This window comes from Vombatus ursinus, unplaced genomic scaffold, assembly GCF_900497805.2.
Source record: "Vombatus ursinus unplaced genomic scaffold, bare-nosed wombat genome assembly UNPS02003292.1, whole genome shotgun sequence".
NCBI classification, from domain to species: domain Eukaryota; kingdom Metazoa; phylum Chordata; class Mammalia; order Diprotodontia; family Vombatidae; genus Vombatus; species Vombatus ursinus.
This window is the reverse complement of record NW_020943070.1, coordinates 4,986,495-5,002,299: the sequence shown is the minus strand read 5'-3', so window position 1 is coordinate 5,002,299 and position 15,805 is coordinate 4,986,495. Positions and strand designations below refer to the sequence as shown.

Genomic DNA, 15,805 nt, shown 5'->3' with positions numbered 1-15,805 from the left:
CACACACACACACACACACACACACACACACACACACACACACACACTCCCAAAGAGACATTAGGCAAATAAGCAGGTGCAGACAAGATAGATGGTGATCTGAAAGGGGAAGGCTCTAGCAGCTGAAGTGAGGAACTTGGGAGGGGAGATAGGGAAAGGGCTGCTCCAGGAGGTGGTGCTTAACCTTCAGTCTTGGAAGAGGCCAGGGAAGCCAGCAGGCCCAAGTGAGGAGGGATGTTATCCCAAGCCTGGCCAGGGCAAAGACATTCACTGGAGTTCTGTTCCCCACAGGAAGGAGTGCACCCCCGTGCACAAAGAGAGGAAAATGGGCAGCCCCTACGTACAGTACAGATGCCAGATTCACGTCCAGGACCCCAGCAACCAAAGCCAGTACACGGTCATGGTGCAAAGCAAGGAGGGGAAACCTTTACCGAGTTACAAGCACAGTGAGTGGCCCAGGGTCTCAGACATTGATCATACTCACAGTTAAGCCACAAAACAGGTATTAAACCGGACAATCCGTCAAACCCAGCCCCCCACCCGTGGCCTGCCCTTCGGGACCTCTCAGCCTTGTTTTAGGGAAGCAAGATTAACACACGCATGGCTTAATTAGCACCAGACAGAAGAAAAAATAATAATAAATAGTCGATATTCCAATAGCATTTTAAGGTGTGCGGAGCACCCGCTATGTGTATTGTCCCACTGGATCCTCACTCACCACAACCCTGGGGAGTAGGTCCTATTATTATCCTCATTTTATGGATAAGGAGAAGAGGCAAACAGAGGTTACGGTCAGCGGTGTTTTCAACCCAGGGCTCTTGACTTTCCCCACTACATTCTCTACTGTGTCCCCCAGTTTCTTATGAGACGGAGCTTCAGGCCTATAAGACCTTAGAGGGGAGAGAGGCACTATAGTAGGCTGAGAGTGGTCTGGGTGGTCTTCCTGGAGGAGGTAGGACAGATAAGTGGAGGGGAGAGAGAAAGGGGCATTGCAGAGAAGAGGAACCAAAGGCCTGGGGAAGGTTCCTTCTGCCTGGAGGATGGGGTGCAGCCTCCCAGTCTGGACCTCCATTACTCTTACACCGTGCATCACTCAACCTCAAGGCATGGAAATGGCATTGCATAAATGAAGGAGCTGGCTTTAAATCCTTGTTCTATTAATTATTACCTCTATCCACACAGGGAATCATACCCTTACCCATGCCATTACCCTTACTTGCTCTGCCCAAAGGAATATAAATTTTGATTGCTGAAATTTAGCAAGATATCTTAGGGTTTAAGGCTAGGTTTCTTTTTTAAGAACCATGCCTTAAGTCCACATCACTCTGGCTCTCATTAATTGGCCAACAGTAGGTCCCAGCCCAAGCTTCGTGAGGTCATTGTTGGGACTTTGAGGGCACAGAGCGAGTATAAATAGCAATTGTTTCTGTTTTGTCCAGAAACCCTAAGGATCTTCCCCTCCCAGATTGGTTTTTTTTTTTTTACTAGGTAAAAGAGTCCATTCCTTGCCTCATTTCTTAGCTAGCCTTAATCATTGAATGGGTATTGCCTCGGATAAACTGAGACCTGTTAAAGACCTTAGCTTAAAAAAGCCAAGGTCTCCCACTGCATCCAGAGCCATCTCCAGTCATCCTGGTCTGGATCCAGATGGCTCTGAAGGAGAAAGTGAGGCTGGTGACTTTACACAACCCTCCTTCACCTCAATCCAATTCACTTGCATGTCATTTCATCACTTTCCTGATGTCATGGTCCTCTTAGAGAACGAAGGGCAAGCAATTACCTTTGTTACCTGGGCAAATCACTTGTCCTGTTTTGGCCTGATTTTCTGCAATCAATCGAATGAAGGGGTAGGACTAGATGGTTTGTTTGGAAAGTCCCTTCCAGCTCTGACATTCTTCTAACCTCCTATGATTTATTAGCGTCTCTGGCTTATTATTATTTTTTTCTTCTGTCTGGTGCTAATTAAGCCCTGCATGTATTAATCTTGTTTCCTTAAAAATTCTAAAATTTCAAGAGCTGTGTTCTCTGCTTGTGGTCTGAGGTCCTTCTGGTCTTCAATGGGAAGAGGATGAATCCAATTCCAAAGTCTCTGTTTCCCCTCTCAATGTCTGGTTGAGTCACTTACCATTCAGTATTAGGGTCAGCAGCAATGTTGCCCCTTCATGGTAGAGAGATGGGTTATGCTCTAGTTCTAGACTTTGTGGAAGCAGGAATGCCCCTGAAGCTCTCTGAGTTTCAGTTTCCTCACATTTAGAATGGAGCAGCCCCAAAGCTCTTACTTTCTTCATTGACCAAGAGATGAATGATTGGCACTAGCCAGTCTGGGGGTGATTTACAGAGCCTCCCTTTGGGGATGCCCTGGTAATTTACTCAATACAGCCTGGTTGTTTCTTTATATCCCAGTTAAGCCACCGACACCATCTATTAAGGTCAAGAAGGCTGGAAACAACTATTGGTTCCAGTGGGAAAAACCCCAGGTCGGTTTTGACAGTGAGCAGACCTATGAAGTTCAATACAGGAAATCGACGCAGACTTGGGAGGTAAGCAGCTCTCCCTGTGAGGGATGGGACCTACAGAAGGGTAGAGATGGGGCTAGACATGTGCGTTCAGTTGTTTCACTGGTGTCCAGCTCTTCCTGACCCCAGTGGGGTTTTCTCAGCAAAGATACTGGAATGGTTTGTCATTTCCTTCTCCAGCTCATTTTTACAGATGAGGAAACTGAGGCACACAGGGTGAAATGACTTGCCCAGGGTCACACAGCTAGTAAGTATCAGAGGCTGGATTTGAATTCAAGGAGGTATCTTGGCTAGATGTAGGGAGAGACCAATTCCCTGTGCACTGGAGGAAGAATTATGTGAGACTGATTTGAATGTGATGAGAGCTGGGAGGGGAGGAGGAAGAGCTCAGACTTTAGAGGCAGAAGACTTGAGTTTGAATCTGGCCTCTGCTACTCACTAACTCTGACCCTGAGCCCATCACTCCCTTTCTCTGGGCCTCAGTTTTCCCCATCAATAAAAAATAAAGGAGATTGGACTGGATGATTTCTTACATCCTGGCTGACTAGAAATTCCATCACACCATGTCTGATATCCTGTGCTCTAACCTCCCTCCTAGATCTCTTCTCAGCCCTTCTTCTCTCTCTTGGTCTCTCTCTGCCTTGTTCTTTAGGAAGCCCACCGTGAAACCTTGAGAATCATTGTGGACATGAACATCTCCGAGACTTCTCTGGAGCCGGCCACGGAATACTTTGCCAGAGTGAGGGCAATGGTCACAGATAAATCCTACAGTGGGACATGGAGTGAGTGGAGTAATGAGTGCTCCTGGAGAACAGAGAAAGGTAGGTGGGGCTAAGTCTGGTCTCCATGCCCACTAGGGGCCAGGTGAGGCTCCAAGGGCTCCCATCACCAGGCTGTGATTGAGCGGTCCAAGATTCGAAAGGGCCAATCTGACCTGGGCTACTCATATACAAGGAAGACAAACACCCACCACTGCCCCCAGGGCTTGATCCTGTGGCTGTGCCTTGGGGGTATATGGTCATAATAACCGATGCTCTTCGTATTTTGATAGCAAATCATGTTCTACAGAGCCCTTCCCTTTGAGCTACCTTGTGCAGGGACTATTTCCATCATTTTACAGATGAAGAAACTGAGGTTCAGAAAGAAAAATTGACTTGCCCAGAGCCCCACATCTGGCAAGTAGATAGGCAACTCTTATCTCTTCTTGTTCCATTTTTAAAATAAGCAACTTTTAAGACAAAAACAAAACAAAACAAAAAAAAACTCTCTGAATTAAGGATGCAGTGTAGTACAATTAGAAAGATCCTGGTCAGTAGTCCTGGATTCAAGTTCCTAGCCCTGCTATTCCCCGTTAGAATGCAAGCTTTCTGAGGGCAGGAACCTTGTTTTGTCTTTCTTTGCTCGGCACATCACAAATATTTAATAAATGCATGATGACCAGCTAGTTGGTCACGCTGGGTGTCAATCTTTTTCCTGAGGCCTCAGTTTCTCCATCATTAAAATAAGGGGATTAGCCTCAATAGTTTGCCGAGTCTTTGACTTTCTTTGGTTCCGGGATCTCAGCTAAGTCCCTCCATGAATGTTGTTGAATTGACTTGCCCTGCCTGAGACTGACCTTCCTTCTTGTCCTTCTTTCCCCCCTCCCTAAAGTCTTCCCTCCAGAGATCCTGGGACTGGTACTGGTCATCTCTACAATCCTGGTACTCCTGGGGACCTGGTGCTGTTATACCTTTGGAGCCAGGTAAGGCAGTTTTCTCAGCAGTGGTGGTGGTGGGGACCAGTCAAGCATTCCCCATCCCTTTGGAGAGGTCACAGTGGGAGGCAGGGTGAGTGGAAATAATACTAACTTTACCTATTAGACCTCAGGCAAGTCTCAGTTTCTTCATTTGTATAATGAGGGGGGTGGATTAGATGGCATCTCAGGTGTCTTCTAGCTGCAGATCTAGGACCCTCTGGTACCTCAGTATCTAAACACTGATGTTTGTCTGCTGTAGTCAACAGTCAAGCTCAGCTCAGACCCTTCAGCCCCATTGAAGGCAATCTACCCTGTGTCGGTGAGAATGAGATCACTTAGGAACATGCTGACTTAGGTCTGTGGTCAGAGACTAGTAGCCATCACAGAATGTCAGATCTGGGAGGAGTAATAGAAATTAGCTAGTCCTCCCCAGTCTCCCCTCCCCACTCCAAAATTGGAATATGGAAGTCTAGAAAAGGGGATTGACTTGTCTGAGGTCATACAGACAGAAATGGGGAATCAACGGAATGAACCGTGGTTTCCTGGCTGAAATGAATCTGCCCAGAGCTTCTTTCATGCATCATGCTTTCTATCACTTTGTGAGCTATGTGAGAAATGCAATCAACATCATCCCCCCTCCCCAGTGAACTCATTGTGGGACCTGGACCAAGTCACTTCCCAACTCTGGGTCTCAGTTTCCATTTTCTAAGGTCCTTCTCAATTCAGACATTTAATGTTCTAAGGTCCCTCCCAACTCTGACCATCCATTTTCTAAGATCCTTCTCAATTCAGACATTTAATGTTCTAAGGTCCCTCCCAGCTCTAACCATCCATTTTCTAAGGTCCTTCTCAACTGAGACAGTTAATGTTCTGAGGTCCCTCCCAGGTCTGACAATCCATATTCTAAGGTTCCTTCTGCCTCTGATATTCAATGTTCTTCTATGTTCTAAAGACCCTCCTGGATCTGACACTCACTGCTCTGTGTTTTAAGGGTCTGGCTAGTCCTTATGTTCCCTATTCTGAGGCCCTTAGAAGCTCAGAGAGCTTCTATGAGTTGCTTTGACCCAACATATCTCATCTAGGATATTCTGCATACCTTTTGACCTCCATTGCCTTTGGGAAGTTTGGGAACCATTCTCTCTTTCTCAGGGAATGGAAATAAAACTCATTACTGCAGGGCTGGGTCCTGCTTTGTGGATTTCAGCATTTCCAAGACTAAGCTCTAACTATACCTCCTGAGTGGGGAGGGGGGTTAGGCCTGAAGAAGCAAACAGTCCCCTTTCCCACCAACTGGGAGCATCTGGGACAGATAAGGAGACAGCTTACCCTCAAATGTGTGCAATTTCTTTACAGACTGAGGACAAATTGGGAAAACAAGATTCCCAACCCGGGTAAGAGCCACCTATTCCAGGTAAGAGACCAAGCACTGCCCTGGGAGTGAAGAGAGGCACAAGGCCAGATAGCTCCCCTAGACCCACTTACCTTGCCTACTCCTTAGAAGACCTGACTAGGTTGAGGTCCAAGGTTCCATCCTTATTCTTGGTGTAGTCAACAGAGGCCTGGTCTTTGAATCAGGAAAGCCTGGGTTCAAATCTTCCCTTAGACACTTACCTGTTATGTACTCCCAGGTAATTTCTCTAAGTCTCAGTTTCCTCATCTGTAAAATGGAGATAACAATAGGACTTCCTCACAATATTGTTATAAGGTTTTTTTTTATGAGATAACAGATAGAGAGTGCTTTGTAAACCTTATTGTTGTTGTTCAGTCATTTCTGACTCTTCATGACCCCACTTGAGGTTTTCTTGTCAAAGATACTGGAGTGATTTGCCATTCCCTTCTCCAACTCATTTTACAGATGTGGAAGGTGAGGCAAACAGAGTTAAGTGACTTGCCCAGGGCCGCACAGCTAGGAAGTGTCTGAGGCTGGATTTGAACTCATGAAGATGAGTCTTCCTGACTCCAGGCCAGGTGCTCTATCCACTGAGTCACCTAGCTGCCCTTCTGTAAATCTTAAAATCTTCTAAAAATGCCATTATAATGAAGTGCTTACTTTGTGTATTGCTCTATATCAGGTAGGAGGGATAGATTAATATGAAATCTAGAGAAAATCAGGCCCTCTCTATCCATCATGGAGAGCAGCTTAGTGAGGAGATAAGATACAAACTCAGACAATTAATGAGAACAAAACAGCATTTTATGAAATGTATTACATGTAAAATGAAGGGGTTGGGCTAGCCAGCCTCTGGGGCGCCTTCCATCTCTAGTCCTTGGTCCCTATGACCTGGTCTGAATCTTAGTTCTACTTATGAACCCTATGACCTTATGGGTAAAGCACATGACCTTGTTGGACCTTGACTCTAACCTCAGAAGCCTTCAGGGGATCCTCTTATATTGTCTTGCCCAGAGAGGAAAGAGCTGCTGGCCCTGGGAGGATTTCAGAATGTTTTCTTTCCTTCCACAGGATAAGAACCAGAGGATTTGGAATCCAGGTAACTTTTTTACTGTCAGTCAAGAGAGCCCTTGGGAGAAGGAGGAAAGAGAATACTCTGTTTCCAGGATGGATTGGTGAGTTTGCTTCACACCTGAGTGACTTTTAGGGAATAAAAAGGGATGGATAGGGATAATATTTACTCTCCAGTGAGCGTGTAAAATCTGGAACATGGGGGATGGATGCAGGAGAGGTTAGGACCAAGGTGGGGTGAGGGTGGGGAAGGAGATAATCATGGCACATGCAAAGGATAGAAAAGAACAAGAATGATAGAAGATGACTCTGGGGTTCTTAGTGGACTACACACTTAGGTGACACAATCCCTGCCTGTTGTAAAATGTAAATCTAAGCAGAGCTATAAAATGGTGAAAAAACTCTGGATTTGCAGTCAGAGGACTGGAATCAAATCCCAGCTGTGCTACCTATTGCCTACATGGCTTTGAGCAAATTACTTCTCTGGGCCTGTTTCTTCCTATATAAAATGACATAATTAGACTCCATGATCTCTAAAATCATTTTGGCTCTTATGTCCCTACTGTGCCTAGTTTGGGCCACTATTCTTCAAAAGAAACATGGGAAAAGTGTGATTGGTTTACAGAACAAAGATAAAGAGGACACCCCCGATGGGGGCTCATCTGTTTCTCTGCGACACCTCTAGCCTTGTTAGTTTTTTTTAAACATCACTCACATCATGGTATGTAGAGTGGCTGAGTGTGAAGAGTATTGAACTTGACTTTAGAGGACCTGGGTTCGAATCTTGGCCCTACTACCTTCTCACAATCTGACCTTAGCCAAGTCACTGCCCTCTCTGTGCCCCAGTGTCCTCGAATTCAAAATGATGAGGTTGGATTAGATAACATCTAAGGACCCTTCCAACTCCAGATCTAAGCTCCTATGATCCTCTAATTCTCCAAAATGCTAGTGCTTTCCCTCTGAAATTATCTGCAATTTCTCCTGTCTATAGCTTGTGTACATAATCAATCAATTAATCAATAAACATTTATTAAGTGCCTACTATGGGCCAGGTACTGTGCTAGGCATTGAGGATACAAAAAGATATTCCCTGCCCTCAAGGAGCTCACATTCTAATGGAAGAGCTCACAATACAATGTTGGGGTGTGTCTCTTCCATTAGATTGTAAATTCCTTGAGAGCTGGGGATTGTTTTTGACTTTCTTTGTGTCCCCAGTGCTCAGCAAAGTACCCAGCACATAGTAGGTGCTTAATCAATGCTTGTTGACTTGACTATGATGCGGTCTGCTCATTCAGACTATGAGCAGGGAGCACCTAGTTAGGAAAGGTCAGGTAACAGAAAGTGCTTGATAAGGCTTCAAAGAGTTATGGAACCCAAAGTGTTGAGTCATAGAGTTGGAAAGGGTCTTCTAGTCCAATTATCCCACTGTACAGAGGGAGAAGCTGAGGATCCCAGAGCTAGAGAGACTTGCCCACAATGAGTTAGTGACTGAGCAAGAACCAAAATCTAGGTATCCAGACTCCCTGATTATGACTGTAGCTGGGTTGGTTTACCTTGGGTAGAAGGGGTGAGATCATTACCTCTTCAAAGGTTCCAATGAAGGATTCACTAACAAGCCATTTCCTTTGCCTGTAGAAGACATGAGTAGAACTCTCCATGCTAAAGGATGAGGAATTTTCTTGCCTTATTGACAACCTCATGCATTCTCACAAACATTTCTTAAATGCTGCTGTAGGCAAAGGGGAGGCAGGTTGGTACAGTAGAAGTTCTGGCCTTGGAGTCAGAGGACCTGAGTTGTATCCTGCCTCTTTCATAAGTCACATCTCATCTCTGAGATCCATACTTCTCCTTAGTAAGTTGAGGGGGTTGAAGTAGATGGCCTCTGAGGTCCCCTTTAGCTCTAGGGCAGTCACTTGATCTCTATAGACCTCAGTTTCCTCATCTATAAAATGAGAGGGGTATCTACTCTAGTCATGAAGCACAGCCTGTGCAAATGCATGGAGGCAAGAGATTAGAGAAAGGAGTGTGAGGCATGGCTAGTTCACATAGAGTGTTCCAAGGGCAATAAAATGAAATAAGGCTGTGAAGGGCAGTTGGAAGGAGCTTGGGCAGGAACTGCAACGCCAGCCTGAAGAATGTGGCACTTTTTATCAGAATGACACCAGGGAGCCATTGAATGTTTTTGAGTAGGAGAGGACATGGTCAGAAAAATAGATCTTCCTACTGTTACTTTGACAGCTGTTCGAAGGAGGGATTGGTGAGCAAGCGTAGCGATTGATGGTAAAAGCAGCTGCAGGGTTGAAAATAGAAACTAGCTCTTCCTGATTCCCCGAGTCACAAGACCAGAGAGGAGGGCTGGCTATGATCCCCACAGACCACCCCTCCCATCTCCACTGCCCCACAGCCCTCTCCAGCCACCTCCTCACGTCATTGTTGGCCTCCCACAACAAACAGTTTGTCTGCCTCTGCACCTGGTGCCCGACAGCTATCTCTGGCATGCCAATAGGAGCAAACTGCCAAGAGGCCCGTGTCAGCTTAGTGGAGGAGGAGCCTTCCCAGAATCAGAGCTGCCAGATCAGAGGAGAGGCTGCCTCAGGGGCACTGACTTCCCTATAACGGGGATCTTCAAGCAGAGGCTTGCTGGTCAGGGACTGGTTGGCTGAGTCAGAGGACCTGGCTTCACAGACTGCTTCTGTCACTTACTGGGTGATCTTGGCCTCTCTGGGTCTCAGCTTCCTCATCTATAAAGTGAAGGCAGTGGACTAGAGAGGCAGCTAGGTGGTGCAGAGGATAGAGTACAAGGAATCACAAAGTCCTGGGTTCAAATCTAGTCTCAGATACTTACTAGCTTTGTGACCACAGGTAAATCATTTAGTCTCTGCCTGTCTCAGTTTCCTCAACTGTAAAATGGGAATAATAATAGCACCTATTTTCCAGAGTTGTTCTGAGGATCAAATGAGATAAATTTGTGAAGTGCTCAACACACTGCTTGGCACATAGTTAATTTTTTTACTCACCTCCCTACTTTCTTTCTTTCTTTCTTTCTTTCTTTCTTTCTTTCTTTCTTTCTTTCTTTCTTACTTTCTTCCTTCCTTCCTTCCTTTCTTCTTTCTCTTTTTCTTCCTTCCTTTCTTTCTTTTTTCTTTCTTTCTTCCTTCTTTCCTTCCTTCCTTCCTTCCTTTCTTTCTTTTTTCTTTCTTTCTTCCTTCCTTCTTTCCTCCCTCCCTCCATTTCTTTCTTTCTTTCTTTTTTCTTTCTTTCTTCCTTCCTTCCTTCCATTCTTTCTTTGTTTCTTTCTTTCCTTTTTTCTTTCTTCCTTCCTTCTTTCCTTCCTTCCTTCCTTCCTTCCTCTGAAGTCCCTTCTGTCTCTAAATCTGTCATTCTATGATTCCATCCACTTCCAAAATGAATTGTTTCTCTATCAGGGACTGGTTACTTTAAGCCATTCATATGCTCACGAGGCTTCACTTGCCAGATGTCCAGGAGAAGCTAACAAGTAATCATTAGTAAGTGCGTAAATGACTCCTGTTCACTCACACTCAGAGGATCATAGATTTCAGAAGCATCCTGAGAGTCCTCATTTTACAAATGAGGAAACTGAGGCTCAGTGAGGCGAGTACTTTGGGCAAGGAATGAAAATGATCACTTGGGTAGGAAAGGACCTGTCAGGGAGAGAGTATGTGTCATGGGTAGAGAAGGTATTTCAAAGCAAAAGGCTTTTTTGGGGTGGCAAAGGGATTGACTTTGAAGATGCTAGGAGCTCAGGGTAGGGGTGGGGTGGGGAAGGGCTGTTGTCTAGGGAGGAAAATAAATAAAAGAATTCTATTTCTGATGCTTTTTAAAGTTTACAAAATGTCCTTGAAACAATCCTCTGAGGTTGGGAACAATTACTGTTGACCCCATTTTACAGATGAGGAAACTGAGACCCAGCACAGGTAGTGTCTGAGTCTGGACTTCAGCGCAGATCATCTAACTTTAAGTGTAGTATAATTTCCATCCTTGCTTCACTGAAAGGCAAACTCTGGCCTTTCAGGGGAAGGAGACAAGGCGAGCAGAAGAACTGGAAAGGTTCATAGAGATATGAGCCCAACCCTCTCATTTTACTGATAAGGAAATAGGGTGGGAGAAGTTAGGCCATCTGCCCAAGGCCCCACAATCAAAACCAAGAAGAGCCAGAGTCCACTGCCTCCCCATTGAATGCTCTTTCCCCTGCGCTGTGGTTGAACACTCAGGGTGTGAGACAGAACTGTCCAAGCTTGAACAGGAAGGTGCTGTCTCTGGTCTGCAGACCCACAAAGCTGGCAGAGTTCAGAGTAGGGTGGGCTTAAGTGGGGGCTGGAGTCATCGGGCAAGACTTGGTGAAGGAGTTGGAAAGAAGCTCAGAGTTGGCAGAGGAAAAGTGTGTGGGGAACATGAAGGGAGTGAGGGATGAGCATTGTGGTGGGGCAAGAGAAGCTGTTCGGGGAATAACCAACAATTCTTTCTCCCCCATGGCCTTTACCTTTCGAGGTTTTTCCTCTGGTCCTTCAAATCTTCAGTTCTTTTTCTGAATCCAGAGCTGAGCCCTTCAGAAATCGCCCCTTCAGGAATCACCTCTGGCACTATTTCCTCATTCACAAAATGGGCATAATGACCTCACTTCGTACCTTAGAGGGTTGTTTTGGGGAGCAGAACTTTGTAAACCTTAAAGCTCTTAGAGACATGTGGCTTCTTTTCATAGTCAGCATCCCATAGTGGTGATGCCAGAATCTCACCTCCGTATTCTTCCCTCAGGCTTGATTTTGAAAACAGAAGCTCTGTATCCCCTCTCACTGCTGTGGACCCCCAGGATGTGTGTTCTCTGTCCTCTGACCCTGACCCATACCCAGCATCCATCACTCTGCCTGATGAGGACCTGAGCCTGTCTTGCTCCCAGAAAATGCCTCAGCCCAACACTCCAGTGAAGGACCTAGACTCGGGCTTCGCTTTCAATGGCCCCTACCTCGGCCTGCCCCAAAGCCACTCCCTGCCTAATATCTCTGGCCAGGTGGGATCCTGCCAGGCTGAAGGGAACAAGAAGCAGGCCCGTGGGTCCCTGGAGTATTTTTGTCTGCCCCAGGGTGGGCAGGTTGGCCTTGTTCCTATGGCCAAGTTGGTTGAACTGGGCAGAGATAGAGTGGAAAAAGAAACTTCATCTGATCATCCTTCACCCAGAGAAGAAGCTGAACCCTGTACACTCAGGGAGCAAGCTGCCCCCCCATCTGGGGAACCAAGGGAGGAGAAAAACCTCAGTCAAGTAGCTGCCAGCTCCACAGGCCCCCTGAAATTGGCCGGGGTCTCAGGCTACATTGCCCCTGAGAACCTGGTGCTTGGCTCTGAGAAGGCTGAAAGTCTCCCGCCTCTCACCATGCCTCCCTTGCCTTGCCCAGCCCCTGAGTCCAGTCTTGGCCTCTCCCTGGGAGAGACCAAAGGGCCTCTTTCAGCTCCCAGCCCTGCAATGCTGACATTGGAGGGATATGTTGAGGTCCCTCCAAACATGGTCAGTGCTGAGGCCCCTCCAGAGAACCCCAGCCCCTTGCAAGTTGGGCCCTCAGCCCCAAATCCCATGGATGCCCAGCAGGATGAGACCATAACAGTGTTCCATCCTGAAGGACTCATTGTCCTGCAGCAGATAGGAGACTATTGCTTCTTCCCTTTCCAGGGCCAGCTGGTCTCTCCTGGTCATTGCCCTGAGAAAATGGCTAAGCCCCAAGATATTCAGGGCAAGGAGCCCCCAGGCCAGCCACTGCCTCAGGTGCCAGCCATCCAGCTCTTCAAGGCCATGAAGCATCAGGAATACCTTGTTCTGCCAACATGGGATGGCTGCAGGCCAGGGCAGGTGTGCTAACAAAGCCCCCTCAAACGGGGGTCCACCAGTCTCCAGAGGGCAGGTCCCTTCACACTGCGTCCCCACCTCACTAGGCTTTTTGCTTTCTATCCCCAACAGAATGGAAGCCCTTTGAAGGCAGGGATTTTCCTGTTTTTACCCAAGACTTGAGTCTGAGTGCAAACTCTGGCAGTTTGTGACCTCAGGGGGTTATTTCCCTCTCTGAGCCTCAGTTTCTTCTTGGTCTCAGAGGACAGACAATGAAACGTGCTTCCCTCCTCTTCAACTGCAGAATATGACATGGACTTACACATGAAGAATGGATTTTCTGGAAGAAGGATTGCCAAAGTCTCATTTTTTTTTTCTGTTCTGATGTATGAACCATCAGAGGACCTTCCCACCCACTGATAAAACTATGGATTCAGTTCTCAAAATTGAGGCTTTATGCTGAAATAAGGAAAAGAGATATTCTTTTCACAGGTGTTGAAGTGGGAAGAGCAATGTATTTGGAGTCAGAAGATCTGGGTTCAGATCCTGACTCTGACTCTGCCACTTAATACATGTATGATCTTGGACAAATAAAGTAATTTGGAGCTGCAATTTCTTCATCTATGAAATGTAGGTGCTGTACTACAATGACTTCTAATGTCCCTTCCAGCTCTAAATGAAGGATTCTCTCTCTCTCTCTCTCTCTCTCCCTCTCTCTCTCTCTCTCTCTCTCTCTCCCTCTCTCTCTCTTTGTCTCTCTCTCTCCCTCTCTCTCTCCTCCCTATCCTCCTCTTTATCTCTCTCTCTGTCACTATATATCTTATCTCTTTATCACTATCTCACTATCTACCTACTTTATCTATCTCTCTAGCTACCGCTCTGTCTCTATCTTGCTATCTCTCTATCTCTATTTATCTATCATCTGTCTTCCTATCTACCTATCTATCTATCTATCTATCTATCTATCTATCTATCTATCTATCCATCTGCTGTTAGCTGTATCACTGAGTTGCTCAATTGCAGCTAACTGTATTTTTTTGCTACAAGGATGTGTTCTATGGTATGTAGGTGGGAGAGGGGGAGGTATCAGGAAATAACTTTGGTGTTAAAAAAAAAACAAAAATCATGTGAAACTTTATAAAATTAGTGGGTGAAACTAGGTGACCTCTAAGGTCCCTTTCAATTCTAATGTTCTATGAAATTCCCTAAGTGCCTGGTGGTTCCCTAGAGGCCAGACTGGGGGACAGAGAAATGATGGGTTACAATTATCCTGGCTAGTGTCTCTTGAAAATGATCTGTTGGGGAAGTCCAGGGTCCCAGAGGATAAACCATCAGCTCCATTCAACAAGAACAGGTCACAAGTATAGTTTCCCTCCCCAAATGCTCCTCTTCTCTCATCACTCCACTGCTGAGGAGCACACACTGGCTCCCTTTGCCTACTGGATCCAATCCAAACTCCTGAGCGATGATCCCTAGATCTCCCACTGACAAGCTCTCCCTCCGTCCCACCCTATTATAGCTACCTCCATCACCCTGGTTGGTCTAGTTTGAAGTAAGTGACCTCTGAGAGAGGTCACATCCAATCTGGAGATTCTCAGATTTTTTTCAGGTTAGGCAAATCTGTTTACTTCGCCTCTCCCTCTTGGACCTGGAGAGAGGCTATTCACTGCACCCAGAGTATGCTCCCTGCCCTCCACTGCTCCAATCCAAATCTGCTCCCAACTTGCCTGTTCCACAAAGCCTTCCAACAATCTTTCCACTACTCTCTGCTGTCCCAAGATTTCTCATTGTATGTTCTCACATGTGTTTGTTTTTTTTTTTTAATTGGTTTGCGGTCTTAATACGTCAACGTATATTTTTCCGTCTTTTCATGTGTGTATGCTGTCTCTCCGCTTAGAATGTCAACTCCTTAATAATAATAACTAGTATTAATAGAGTGCTTAAACATTTCCAAAGCTCTTTACATGTTATTTCATTTCATCTGATTATTCCCTGGGGATTGGGATCACATTTTCTCCTTGTTGTATATGTCTTGGTTATCTGCTTTTGGTCCCATATGCTCAGGGCTTTGGAAAAGGTGATGGACTGATTGCTATGAGCAGATCTAAATGATGCCCATGCAGAAATGGAATGATCCTTTCCCAAGTCTCTGTCTCTTTCAGGGATTTGAAAGATTGTCAACTCTTAGCTGGAGTTTTGAGGCTAGAAAAGAAAGAGCCAGGGCTGGTTGTTTGCATTATCATTCCAAAAGGATGGAAGCTCTTTGAGGGCAGGAATCTTTACATCCTCAGCACCTTGCATAGGGCCCAGCACGCAGTTAATGCTTCATAAATGCTTGTTGCATGAATGAATGAGCAGCTGTCGCCACCATTAACTATCCCATTCAAATGCCAGCCTATGAACCTGGCATGTGGGGTGGTAAAGAGGCACAGCTTGAACTCATGGTTTGCTTAGCGCCTTATTGATGTTGTCTCACTGGATAATTATTTCAGTTGACATTCTCTCTGAGGGAAGGGGTCATATTTTCTTCTGATTGGGTATGTCACCAGCTTGACCAATGAGATCCCAACAATGGCCAAGATGGTGTCCAAAGAAGAGATATCTTTGGTCAAGGCCAGCTGACCCTAGAAGCTGCATTGACTTCCGGGGCTCAGAATGATCATAGGAGATTTCTGTGCTCTATAAAATCATCAATTCCAGACTTGTTATTTTCTTTTCTTTTAACTCACTGATGATAAAAATCTGTTAGAACCCCACCCTCTTACCTGGAGGTGAGGTGCCGGTACTGACACACCCGGAAGAGTCTACCAGGGGCAGGGGTGGGGCTGGAGAAATCTAGAGGTCAGGCCAAGGCTAATAGACTCTGGAGACAGGGGGAAGCTGCCATCTCAGCAGCTCTGGGATTAGGACTTGGAAAGGAAGGTTCTATAGCTTTTATTTCAACCCTTAGATAAGATCACAAACAGAACCACTCCTGGACAGAGTCTGACCTCTCCCTCCACTCCCAGGAGGAAGATGATGTTGCAAGGTCCTCTTGGCCCTTATTGGAACTTAGGTCAAAGAAGATTCTCAGTGCCTTTGCTCCTTTTCATGCGTCCCCCCTTTGCTTTTTCTCCTTCCTTTAAGGTATATTTGGTCACCAGGGGAATGAGTAAAATTTACAATATAATGGTACAATATAATCAGGGGTCATCAGCTTGAGAAATAGGACTTTAGAAGACAGAAGGTGAGAGCAAAGAATGTCAGAGCTGAATGAGATA

General features: G+C 45.9%; 1 protein-coding gene across 1 annotated transcript in view; it reads left to right on the top strand.

Annotated features, from left to right (window-relative positions):
- Positions 1-13,133, top strand: part of CSF2RB (colony stimulating factor 2 receptor beta common subunit) — a 32,864-nt gene extending 19,731 nt beyond the window's left edge. The window contains exons 8-14 of the mRNA XM_027873396.1: positions 292-446; positions 2,404-2,540; positions 3,169-3,337; positions 4,167-4,257; positions 5,605-5,662; positions 6,713-6,816; positions 11,486-13,133. Of these exons, the coding sequence (XP_027729197.1) occupies positions 292-446; positions 2,404-2,540; positions 3,169-3,337; positions 4,167-4,257; positions 5,605-5,662; positions 6,713-6,816; positions 11,486-12,578 (1,807 nt within the window). The 3' untranslated portion in view covers positions 12,579-13,133. The remainder of the gene's footprint in view (positions 1-291; positions 447-2,403; positions 2,541-3,168; positions 3,338-4,166; positions 4,258-5,604; positions 5,663-6,712; positions 6,817-11,485) is intronic.
- The last annotated feature ends 2,672 nt before the right edge of the window (positions 13,134-15,805 follow it).